Genomic DNA, 12552 nt, shown 5'->3' on the forward strand with positions numbered 1-12552 from the left:
GGGCATAGTTAAATATCCTCCAATTTTAGTTCACTAATCTTGCTCTAATATGATACATAGTTTTTTTTTATCAGCATGATACATAGGTACCAGAAGTTTAGAGATATTTCAATATCTGCTTGATTTCATTGATGTGGAAGATCAGGTCAATTAGAAATATATTTCATAATAATAATATATAAGTGATAGTAATAATAATAATAATAATATATAAGTGATAGTATATAAGGTCAATTAAAAATATATTTTATAATTGTTAGATCATAGATTTGGACCCGATTTAATGAATGGTTGATCGTTACCCTAATTTTGACTGGACATGATGATGACAACCTCAGTAGCCTACGCTAGAGACTGAGGGTATGTAAAGTGATGGGCCTAGACCTGAAGTATGGTATATGAACACGTTCATATGTTAAGTATCCTGTGTTAATTAGACTTAATCACCCTTAATGGCTCAATAAAGGCAGAATCAGACTGTATTAGGTAGCATATGACCAATATATATCAGAGGAAACATCAACAAGGAGATCTATCTTTTACACACTTATCCTAGACCACTTGGAGAGGTTCTAGGGTTCTAGGACTAGGTTACAACTCGGTCTACATAAAGGATCATCTAATAAACAACACAAGAAGTACTCTTAACTCATATTTTTTTACTGACTTAAGCGTCGAAGTATCATCGCATGAGGAGCCCCCTCGTTCCGGGTAGCTGAATCAGTAAAGCTTGAGGGAGACCACTGGAAGCTCACCTAAATTCCAATCAATCTCAAATTAACTAGAATAATAATATATAACTAAAAATATATAAATATATAAGTGAGTAACTTATAAACTAATTTTATAATAATAATATATAAGTAACCGTATATAGGTCAATTAAAAATATATTTCATAATATATAACTAAGAGTATATAAGTGAGTACTTCTAAACTAATAATTAATTTATAAGATTAAAATATACTAAGTTCATTTTATTGTTAATATCATATATATAAAAATAGAGCATCTAACTAAACAGTGAAACAAATAAAGACTCTTAAATGCATCCAGTACATCTGAAGAGAAAGAATTGCATATATTTTTTCAATCTCCTTCTTATGGAGATGTTGGTCACAATTTAAGCATTCATTCAACTACACTCTTAACTTTCAACACTAACTTCACTAAGGTTTTTCCTTTTTCTCTTCCATTCTCTCTGTCACGCGTTTTCCTGAGAAAATGTTTGTTTTGCCTCTTCCGCCACCTCCTTTTCTACCTGATAGCGTTCCGGCTATTCCTGTTCTTGTTATCATTGCTATTTTTGTTGTGATTTTTCTATTCGGAAAAAGTTACAGATAGCACTACACCATTGAATTCACTCTTAGAAACAATGTCTTCGGTTTTAGGTTTAGCAGCTTCTTCTTCACACGTTTAAGAGCGTTCTTGAAAGGTCTGTGTAGTCTGTTCAACTCCAAGTCTTGTTACTTCAACAACACTAGGTTATTCGAAAGGTTATAACCTTTTGAGTCAATAATCGTTGACGAGTTATTCTCGCGGGAAAAATGAGCCAAGAAAGTGGAACTGCAATATTCTCTGCTACGTCTCCTTCGGATGTTCACGTCCGAGATCCTATCAAGTAAACTTTGATGAATGATTATTATATCAACATGTTCTTGATCCGAATGATTAGTTGTTAATATTTTCTTCGTTCCAACGATTACTATAGTTTCTTGATTTCTTGTACAAATAATATGCTTGGATTTAAGTTTGTTCTGTGAGTTTTATTTATTTAGAAAATTCTTATTTCTTCTTTGTTGTTTGTTATACAGTGAATCTTCTTTCTCTGAGAAACTGTTGAGTCATATTACACATTTTCTATTTTATAATTATTAGAATCGTTGTAGATTTTGATTTTTTTAGGACCGTAGGCTTCAGTTTGGTGAGGATCCAGAGTTATGCATCTAATGATGAAGATTTTGGCTTAGTGATTCTGCAACCTTTTTCTTAGCTACTAATAACACATTGTTATGTCTCGAATTTGATTAAGATCCTTTTGTTTGATTTGGTATTGCAGGCGGTTAAAAATTTCATATACAAGAGAATTTCTTCTCTCCTTAGACCAAGCGGACATCATAGTGAAGTTTCCATAGTAAGCTCAATCCTCCATTTCATGGTTAAAGAAAAAAAACCTCTTATGCCATTGCGTTTTTAGAATACTACCTCTTAATTATTAGGTGCATCTTTCTTTAACAGTGCGGTTGATGACGAGGAAGCCGACATTTTTTCTTTACGTTTATGTGTTCCAGGTGTGTAATTTTGGTTTTGTAATTCTACTTTAGAGTTTCCAATCTGCTTACTAGCTAATTTCTTATCATTAATGTCTGTTATGGATTGTTATCGCATTGTTTGAAGAAAATATCTTTAACTACTCATCCTTTTCGCACAGATCCCATATTTCAAAAAAGTGTGCCCCAAATTTTTTCTCTAAAGGTTCCTTGTGATGTTATTATGATAATAGTCTATTGCATAAAAGTGATGAACCATACCGGCCTCCATGTTGCTACAATGTGTAATTTGAGATTTATTTATATATTAAGAACAGAGCAGATATAGTTCCCATAGATCGAGGCGTGCAACCTTTTACTTCTATTGTGTTAAAGGGTACATAATATCATGGTTTTTTTCTGTCACTTCCTTCAACTAGACACAGCAATGACTTGCTGAACGGTGACATATCTGGATCTTGGGAGTGTACAAATCAAGAGATAGCAAATGGGAAAAAATGGAGAAAATGTCAAACTCTTTTCATGTGTTTCTTCATTTTCTTTGTCAACTTGTCATTTAAGGTTATTATGTCATTTTTCCAGGAAGAATGTCAACGTGTGATCCCTCGGAAGCTTATATCTCTCCTATTAGTGTGGAAAAAGGAAAACAAGTCGTTTCAATGACTGATGACTGTGAATCATCTACGTTCTGTAGAGGCATTTCAGTTAGCATGAAGCAAAACCCATCCAGCCCTGATTTCCATATTCAACGGGAGTTGAAATTAAATTCTTTCAGTGGCAGCATAGATGGAAAATCGAGTTCGAGCTGTGAACTTTGTTTGCCTGACGAAGACAGTTTAATTACATTTGACGAACTATTCTTGCTGCCCGATGTGGAAAATTTGGCTGTGGTTGATAGTTCTATGTCTAGTGGCCCTGAAAGGAGTCCAAGCTCACCTCGAGAAATGATTGAAAAGCTAGTGGAATTTATACTCAATGAAGAAAGTTCTACACCACATGTGGAGGATCCAACGGTGCAACACGGAGCTGGATTGGGGTGCTTTTCCCACTCTACGCATGCACAGCAATCTCACGTCGAGTTTTGCTCCAATCATTTGACTCCAGAGAGAAAGGATCAACTGGACCATAATAGATTTCAAATAAACTCCATTGATTCAGCCATACATTCTTTTTTTTCCCACTCTTTCCCATCCAACTAAATTTCTCAACCTTTCCCTCTTTATCATGACGACCAGAAAAGGTTTGATCATGAAGTTAGTCAAACAATGTTCCAGCAGTTTATGAATCCAGGTAAACTTCATCGCTCATTAAGTGTATCAAAAAGGGGAGTATCACCGCATCTGCCTACCTGCACCCCAGATGGTTTCTCGCACACAAAAGCTAAATTCAATGCCGACTGGTAACTTCGCGTATCAGGAACCAAAAAACTACGGGATTTTGTAAAACATAGTATCGGTAAGAAATCGCTTCATAACCGAAATTTAAATGGTGGGATAGTTACTGATAATATTCTACCCATCGTTCGACTTTCAGGGTGATAGTAACATCAATCCAACGCCAGTTGACAGTTGCATTGAAATGAAATTGCGGGCAGATCACTGGCCTCCTCGTGTGCAAGGTTTCTAGTAGCAGATTTTCGACGACAGCCTAGACTGGCTGAATCTTCTACCCTGACTATTCATTTTTTTGTAGTGAAGCATTCGAGTCTTCTAGTTACTGTCTGAATTAGATATAGTACATTAAAATTTCGTAACTAGAAATATTTCATGACACTATAAAGAAATCCAAAAGGAAACAACGGATGTGATAGAGGTAGTTAGTACAGTAAGTCAGTAACTTTCTAGAGTCCATTCATGTGGTCTTTGTGAAAAATTAGTCCGATGTTTGTAAGAATAACTGCTGAACAGTGTTTCCTCGTTAGTGACTATCAATTTGGTTGTTTCAGCCTTTACCATGTAGCATTTTGTACTCCTTTGTGTGACAAGTGAAACTGTGGTCATTTTTAATATTCAGTTGGATATCTAGTGATTCTCTCACCAAATTGACCAGCAACTTAAAAGGAAATCTGAATTCAACCAGGAAGCGGTGTCCTTTATCATTGAGAGACAAACTTCCTCCAGTCAGTTAAATCCCTGTGTGACACTGTTTTGGTGCGTAAGTTAAAAACCTAACTCTCTAATCCAATAATGTTAGGTATATGAGTTGAATAAATCTCATTTGACTTCTCATTTCAAATGTTCACACCCCAGTGCTAAAAAAGTCTATACTGTACAGTTAGAAAGGGTTTAATAGGGAATTGTCTCTTTTCAAATATTACAGTTTTTGGCTAAATCTAGAGCACACATCTGTGCACCCTATACAAAACTATGTACCCTATACATCTCTACATTTTCTTTTATTATATAAAAACTGAATTGAATTGAGGTAATTTTAAAAAGCCTTTCATAGCTAAGATGATGAACAGCATTTACTTGAGTCAGTCTCTATGCGAAGGCATCTTACCTCATCGTGCAAAATTCCACTAGACTGCTTTCATCAGATGAAAAACAAAGTTATTTTTTGCCTCCAACATCTATGTAACACTCTTTAACTGCAAATCAAGCATGTTTCGATCTGCATTGTTATAATACTTATCTGACTCAGGTTCCACCTCATATGATGCGAGCAGCCTTCTCTGCATGAATAACACAACATGCATATAAATATAAAGTTTATCATCTTTTGTTCTCTGCTTGATCATCCAATTTGAGGTCAGCTATAGTCATTCAAGTTTCTATGAAGAAAATTCCAATCCTATTAGGATAGGAGTATGGTGTGAGATGGACAGTTTTGGAAAGATGATACATGTAGGGATCATTTCAAGCTAAGAATCCTCAGAAATGGTATCTGAAAACATACTCAACTTTGATGTTGCCTTAAGGGCGAAGCTGTGCAGTCATCATTATATATTCATAGTAAAAGTAATTCAAAAGATAGTTGCCACGAATACTTACATGGTCCTCAAACTCTGGTCTTGCTAAATTGATAGTCAGGTTTCTCATCAACAATAGCACCTAAAAAGTAAATTACAAATCAATAGCCGTGAAGAATAATCGGAAAGAATCGTTGACAAAAAGAAAGCACGTTGACAAGTGTTTACCGTCTCAACATCTATAGGGTCCATCCGTTTTAGTTTCTGTAGATGTCCAGTTACATTTGGATCAAATACACTGCCAATGAAGCCGTAAACTTCAGAAAAATCTGGAAGAACTGCATTAGAAACAGGAAGAAGATGAAACATAAATATTAAGAAGAAAACTGCCTATGTCATTTGGGAAACCGCAAAACTTTGTTGGAAGAAAAGGATTAAATGATTTACAAAACAAGAAAAAGAGGACACACTATTGTTTCCACATCTAAACATTAAAATCACAAATTGTTCAAGACACAGGTCAGTATCAAACTTAATAATTAGAAGGCACTGTATAGTAAATATCAGAATCAATAAATTATTTAGCATCATGTGAAGAGTACCACTAATTGAGATAAAATCTAAAATTTACAACTTTTTTGGCTGTTAAAGCACAGTTCAAATGAATATTTAGATAATGATAATTAAGATTCATATCCCAAGGTGATGGGAAATGGAGTCCAAAGTTACTCTGGACCACACAAGTTCTTCTTTGGCTATTTAAACTGAAACAGAGCAACAGTGTACACACTGAAGTACACAGCATACTCTATGCACATAGATTATGATTATACAACATTTCATAACCTTGCCGTACACACATTGAATATGATGTAATAATTGTAGACGACAACATAAAAAATGAAAAATAAAATCATTAAACCCTTACCTCTCAATGGATGGATATTATTCCCTTGACCATTAGATTCACCAACCAACTGTGCTCTTGGACTTTCACTGTTACTGCAACAACTATTCACCTTGTGCCCTAAAACACGCGATATGATAAACTCGATAAATCATTATTACCTTCTGAAAATTATGTAAATAACACCCACAACTATTTCCATGATAATGTAATCTAAATTCGAAGTGTGGAAAGTTCAGCGTTCAGTACCATGCAATAAATTGGCGGATTTCTGCCGAGAGTTGTTTGACCAGGCAGTGTTAATAATAGGAGTTTTAAGCATTGCCGAAGAATCATGCTTTATTATGTATCCTGGTTCAAGCAAAGCCGATGAAGATTGAAAGGATCCTGACACTTGTGAGAGCACTGGAACTGCTAGATACCACCAAAAATTATCAGATAAAATTGTGTTAAATAATGAAATGAAAAATGTAGTGAATATTCCAACCATTTTTTGAAGCTTTCTGAGGATATGGATGAGCAGCTTTTCTTTTTGGTCTGGGTGGAGGAAGATGTTCACTTGTCCCATTCTTCTGAACTTTTAGAAAGTATTTCTGAGCATGGCTACGTATCTACAAAATCACTAGTAATTTTTCAGTCCTTCTTGTGGGTATTTGAGGCGTCCATTTAACATTGGAACTTTTGAAAAAAATGGCAGGAATCTTAACATTAATAAAACTTCCATATATCCCATGATCTTTAAATTCATTTAACCTACAAACACTCAACCAATGAATATTTGGCTTGTCTTTCCATTAAAGACTTGAAAGTTTTTCTTCTTTTCAAGTTAGCCAATTGATGTAGAAGAAAAAATGCTTATTCTAAGACAATAAAGCCATTCCCAAACCTACATCTATCAAATTAAAGTTTTGGGGTTGTTGGTTCCTTGACAAGATATAAATGTTCATATGAATAAGTGTTCTCAAATTTAAATCCATGGCATCTCCATTCTGCTCTACTCAATCCAAGACATTTATGGCTAACTAAAACAGCTATTGCAAATTTCCAGACACAGGTTGCATTTGAAATTACCTGGATAACTGTCTTTGATCCAACAAATGCTTCAATCTTTTTCCAGTCACGGTCAAATCTGCATACAGAACGAAAGGAACAAAGATGAGATGAGTTATTATCAAAATTTACAATTTAAACAACTTGGTACTTTTCAGGTGTACTTGGTTGGAGAAGAACAACAGTATTTTCAAAGGTGTCACTTTGCCTTTAAATTTGTTGTTGGATTGTGTTTATGGCTTCTCTTAGGTGCCTTTCCTGTGGTTATTTAAAGGGAAAATTATGATAGAAAGAGCTCTGTTGCCTTTTCCTACCTACTGCTCACTGTTTTCTTCTCATTCTTTTCTATTTAAGAGGATTTCTTAACATCCCAAGCTTTAACTTCGATCTTTTCTTTTTAGTTATGTAAATTTATGCAGAAATGTCAAGTAACCTGAGCTCTGGTCATTCTGCAATATATCATGAATAAATCATATATTTACCAGGTCATTGCTAGTATTCAGAGGATTTCAATGTAAACCGAATTGAGTTTACCAATCCAACGTAGAACTAAGTGAAATCGAAACTTTAGTATAAAGCATCTTTTATACCATTCTCTCTCCTAAGCAGATGACATTCCATATTTCATCTTTGATCTTTGCTCTATCACTTGCCATACCCACCCCCTATACATTAAATTGGAGCATAATGATTTATTTTCGTGTATTCTCCCTTAAAGAGTAAATAAATCATTCTTAACTTAGTTTTTGAATTTTTTAAAGTCAAAACCCTTTTGAAGGAATTATGCATATTTGCTTCATTATTTCAAATTTTATTTCTGATTCTGTACTTTATAATTACTAATTTAATTAAACAACGCGTATCAGTTTTATAACTTTTAAAAAAATTATCCATCTAGTGCACAAGATCCTTGCCAATTAACATATCAAAATTCATCTCCTCCAAAGTGCACAACTTTATAAGACTTAAGTATAAAATGATGCTTTGATACTGTGAAGAAAACAATGTGCCAATCTAAGTTTCTGATGAAAACACTTCAAAAAGAATAATAAACCTGCCTAATCCCCTTCTGATTCTCTTTCTTTCAAGGAGTCTCTAGCAATGCAATACAGAATAGTCAAAGCCATTCAAATAGAATTCAATGTGTCACACATGACTCAACATATTGAAAATTGTTTTAAGTCAAGTCATTTTCAAATAGCAATAACAGTAATAGAAGTAATACCCTGTCCTAACACTAAACCAGTCAAAAATAGGAAATACCTAAATCTTAGACCTTGAGGTATAACTGTAATGATTCTTCATAAACACATACCCCAAAACTACAACAGTTTACAACATACATTAAGGATTTTGCAGTGCCAGTGACCACAATTATACCCTCCACATTTTCATCAATTTCTCCTTATATGGAAAACAACTTCAACAACAATTTAAAACCTTGTATATGGTATACCACTAAAACCCATGTCTAAATTGAACTTCAAAATCCACACACTACATTCTAGTGAAAGACAGATTAAAAAACGTGAAATTGACATACAGCTGCAGAGCTTCTAGGAACTTGTCATGCTCCTGTTCGGTCCAACTCTCCCTAGACTTGGTGATAGTGTAAGGTTTGCGAGTCTTCTTAGCAGGGTTCTCAAGGGCATCGGTGGCGGTGACAGCCGTCGCAAAAGGGAGGAGCGACATAGCAGAAGGGTCCATGTAAGAAGCCTCAGAGGGGTTGGAGTTTTTAGATACCATGTTCCTCTTCTTTGTACTAAGTTTCAAGCTTGTGTAATGTGTAGAAAGAGATAGATGCTGCTGTTAGTTAGAACAGAACTGAACAACAGAGTATTTATAAGAGATAGTTTCCCAATGTCCTCTGTTTTTTCACTTCCTACTATGCAACCACCTCACTTCCTAACCAATTCAACACTATATTAATTAAGATTGTTATAATATTTTTAACAAAGCTTTTTTTATTAAATAGACTATATTATGTTATATAAATTTTAGTTTTACCTCTAATTATGTTTAGATTCTTTTGCCTACTTTAACAAAAATAAAAAATCACACACTACTGTTTCATATAAAGGAAGAGATGCAATCTATGATGCTAAGAAACGTCTTTTAAGAAAGAAACACGTCTCTTAAATAGTGTGTATATGTCGGACACACGTATCAGACACTATACTCGTACAACACTCATAAAATACATATCGGTGAAGTGTCAAATTCAAAAAATATTTATTGGATTTCTAACAATTCTAGCATGATTTTAACTTAATTTTAAAAAAGTGAAATATATTATTTTTCTAAAGCTCAAACTTATTATATAAATTTGTATTATGATTACAAAAATAAGTAAGAAATATTTGTAAACTAGTCATGAGAAACATCTTTCTACTAAACAAAAACTAAAACATATTTGTGCGTATAAATCTTTATTGTCAATGTCAATTTATATAATTCATAATTATATAATATATAGATTTGTGTCCCATGTCCTACATTTTAGAAATTATACATATATCTCCGTATTAGATAGGATGTAATTCAACTTCTCTTGTACAACAAAACAAAAGGTGGAAAAGAAAAAAAAAAAAAAACATAATTGATTGCAGTTAGATCATAACCTTTTTTTTTTCTAATTTTCACACATTTACTTTATTATATTTTTCTCTTTTGTTAAATTATCTCTATTTTGTTTCGTATTTATATTTTTCTAATTAAATAAGTCACTTTTGCACTTATTTGTAGTTTTTTTTGCTTTTTTTTTTTTACTTGGTTTATTTTTTTTCTTTCAAGAGTAAGAGTAGATAATGTACATGATATGGATATTTGTAAAATGTGCAATCATTTGAATTTTGTGAACATGTGTAACTTCTACACTTGTTCTTGTCATGGGAGTTAGTTTCCTAATAAAAATAATATTCTGTGTCCCAAGTGAAGTTTAATAACATGGTTGCTTAAATGTAAGTATAATTAGAGACAAATTATAGTTAGATTGTTAATGATAGAATTGAAGAAGGAAAGTGGGGGAAGACAGTGACAGTGACAGTGACAACGTTTTTTTAGATCAAAATATCTCCAAATTGTGAAGTTCAGTTGGGATAGTTTATTCACAAGAGGAGTGACACGTATGATATATACACTATTCACAGTGATACACTAATCATGTTATGTGTGTTTGGAGTTTGGGACTAAGAAAGAATTATAAAAGGATAAGGTTAAAGCAGAATAACACAAAACAGATCATTATGTGATTTTGAATTTAGTTTTGACAAGACTTTGAATTTAGAATTGATAATGTGATCATAGATTTCAGTACAACAAAATCATGTTCTTCCCATATTCATGAATTCACGTGTAGCCTAACTACACATGATTAGGAACACAAGTAAAATATGAAAAGAAAGAAAACATTGTTTATTTTAAATTTGATTTCATGAAAATAAAAAAATAAAAAAACTCCTATTTGAGAGCTTCTCTTTATGTTTAATTAACTTAAATTGATAAGAGAAAATAAAAATAAAAATATATAGTCATATATATTCAGAGCATTAGGATTTTAATTTTAATATTTTTTTTCTTAAAACCATTACGATCTAAATATAAATATTTTGAAATGTTTTTTTGTTGGGTCGTTTCTAAATTTTTGTTTCATTTTATTTTCTAGGTGGGAGTTGTATGGTGCCGAAAGCAGTTGATAAAAACTCGTTGAAGAAATCATAAAGCATAGTCTGTTAGTTAGTCATTTGATTTGTTGAAAAAAAAACGACAGGAAAAGTGGCAATTAAATGTTCTGTGACGTGTCGATGAAAGATGGGTTAGGCCAGAAAGCCCATGGCCCACAAGGCCTCCTTGGTTGTAAGGTGGTGAGTGACACGCAGCTAGGCCACATAATATCACACCAGATATTTTCTGCTGGGCCCGCTCAACATATCATGGGCCCATACCCATTTCACGTTCTGAGGACCCAATGCTCCCTTTCCTATTTTTTCCTTTTACCTTTTGTTTCTTTCACCTTTGTCTCACCAACTCTGTTCCCTTCCCTTCACTCTCTTCATATCTTTCTATGTAGAGAATAAAAACAATTAAAACATGTTAAGGAAATATCTTATAGTAATTTTTGTGTGTGTATAATTTCACTCTGCAATTTTTTACTGGGTTATATGAACTGAGCTGAGAGAAATTAATATGAATAAAAGGGATATAATTTCACTCCGCAATCTTTTAATACTAATAATTTTTTAATTTATAAAATAGTATATGATTTAGTTAATATAATAATAATTATTTTATTTTTTAAAATTAATTTTTATTTAATAATTTCATGTAGTAACACTTTATTATCATGAGTTAGGTGTGTGATCGGTTACTTCATACAATTGAAAACAATATATAAGAAAACAAACCCTAGAAATGCATATGGATATAAGGGACACACAAGAACAATGCATATGGATATAAAGATATAGGGACAACATATTGTTAGAAGATATATTTTTATATTTATATTTAAAATTAAAAAATATATTTTAGTTTATGAATTGAGAGATAATTTAAGTATGTCTCCTAACACAGTAAAATAATAGGAACAAGATTTTATTGTCTAAAAGCACCATGCCATACTTGCTAAAACCACGTGAGGGATAAACCAAAAGGAAAAAACCTGAGCTTATGGGTGTGTCACTTCCATTATGAATGTGCATACACATAGCTCACTGTGGAATCACGTGTCTACAAATTTTCCACATCTATCCAACCATTTTTACCACTCTTCCATCAAACTACCAAGTCTATGTTATCATCAAACCATGCATTCTTATTTTTCATTTAGAATTTGATCTGTGTGTTTAATCATAGCTTCTTCATGTCTATTTCATCATCAAACTTTACACATGCATGTATTATTATTTTTTTCCAATACTTTCAATATAGTCCCATATCATTTAAAAATCAAGATTAAAATCAATTTAAATACATTTTTTTTTTAGTCTCTAAAGTGTTGTTAGGTGTTGTTGCTTTCTCCTTTAATATATCAAGTTGCTGCTGTTGATTTGAAATCTGAGTGGCATTGGATCCTAGTACTATCTTCCTACATTTGGTTCACGTCACTCTTAAAACTCTCGTCCTACTCCTCTGTAAGAGAAATCAAACAAAATAAAATGCACCTCGTGTATATAATGTTTTATGTCATAGATGTAACCCTTTCCAAATTTCTAATCTATCTACTTTTTTTTCCTTGAAGCTCTGTTGGTGTTCTCTAATTAGGGTGTCTTTTTCTTAAAAAATACATTTATTTATACATAATATTATTGTTTGAAGATTTTTCTACCGTCCCGCAATAATTGTCACTCTCAGGAAAAAATAGTCATTTTTATTAATTTTAGATAATCATGTTTCATTTGGCAAATAATAATAC

The 12552-nt window shown here is 32.7% G+C and overlaps 2 protein-coding genes across 8 annotated transcripts; one reads left to right on the forward strand and one right to left on the reverse strand.

Moving 5' to 3' along the window:
* Positions 1–1069: 1069 nt before the first annotated feature.
* On the forward strand, positions 1070–4225 carry LOC137828631 (uncharacterized). Of its 2 annotated transcripts, XR_011083928.2 has the most exons (5): positions 1076–1622; positions 2061–2135; positions 2240–2292; positions 2854–3726; positions 3805–4225. XR_011083928.2 is itself a non-coding variant. In XM_068635282.2 (4 exons), the coding sequence occupies exons 1-4, from the start codon at positions 1549–1551 to the stop codon at positions 3468–3470; spliced, it is 819 nt and encodes a 272-aa protein (XP_068491383.1). In that variant the 5' UTR covers positions 1070–1548; the 3' UTR covers positions 3471–4225. The 2 variants fall into 2 exon arrangements, 1 of the variants encoding a protein (XP_068491383.1); XM_068635282.2 differs by having other exon boundaries at positions 1070–1622; positions 2854–4225.
* On the reverse strand, positions 3852–9034 carry LOC137828630 (protein REVEILLE 6). 6 transcript variants are annotated; one of them, XR_011083926.2, is made up of 9 exons: positions 8683–9034; positions 7161–7218; positions 6577–6700; positions 6339–6500; positions 6111–6209; positions 5411–5520; positions 5265–5324; positions 4774–4945; positions 3852–3991 (listed from the first exon to the last, which is right to left on the reverse strand). XR_011083926.2 is itself a non-coding variant. In XM_068635281.2 (8 exons), the coding sequence occupies exons 1-8, from the start codon at positions 8883–8885 to the stop codon at positions 4923–4925; spliced, it is 834 nt and encodes a 277-aa protein (XP_068491382.1). In that variant the 5' UTR covers positions 8886–8996; the 3' UTR covers positions 4474–4922. The 6 variants fall into 6 exon arrangements, 3 of the variants coding, with proteins under 3 accessions (XP_068491382.1, XP_090161431.1, XP_068491381.1); XR_016523467.1 differs by having other exon boundaries at positions 4774–4940; positions 6339–6503; positions 8683–8998; XR_016523466.1 differs by having other exon boundaries at positions 6339–6503; positions 8683–8997.
* Between the last annotated feature and the right edge of the window lie 3518 nt (positions 9035–12552).

This window comes from Phaseolus vulgaris, chromosome 7 (genome assembly GCF_051622355.1).
Source record: "Phaseolus vulgaris cultivar YP4 chromosome 7, ASM5162235v1, whole genome shotgun sequence".
Taxonomy (NCBI): Eukaryota; Viridiplantae; Streptophyta; class Magnoliopsida; order Fabales; family Fabaceae; genus Phaseolus; species Phaseolus vulgaris.

Excerpts from the sequence above, each read along its gene's own strand:
- LOC137828630 (XM_090305305.1), bottom strand. The coding sequence starts at position 8,885 with ATGGTATCTAAAAACTCCAACCCCTCTGAGGCTTCTTACATGGACCCT. Across the intron at positions 6,701-7,160 it reads GATCAAAGACAGTTATCCAG|ATACGTAGCCATGCTCAGAA; the intron begins GTAATTTCAAAT and ends GTGATTTTGTAG. Across the intron at positions 6,210-6,338 it reads ATCCGCCAATTTATTGCATG|GGCACAAGGTGAATAGTTGT; the intron begins GTACTGAACGCT and ends CGCGTGTTTTAG.
- LOC137828631 (XM_068635282.2), top strand. The coding sequence starts at position 1,549 with ATGAGCCAAGAAAGTGGAACTGCAATATTCTCTGCTACGTCTCCTTCG. Across the intron at positions 2,136-2,239 it reads ATCATAGTGAAGTTTCCATA|TGCGGTTGATGACGAGGAAG; the intron begins GTAAGCTCAATC and ends TTTCTTTAACAG. Across the intron at positions 2,293-2,853 it reads TTTACGTTTATGTGTTCCAG|GAAGAATGTCAACGTGTGAT; the intron begins GTGTGTAATTTT and ends TCATTTTTCCAG.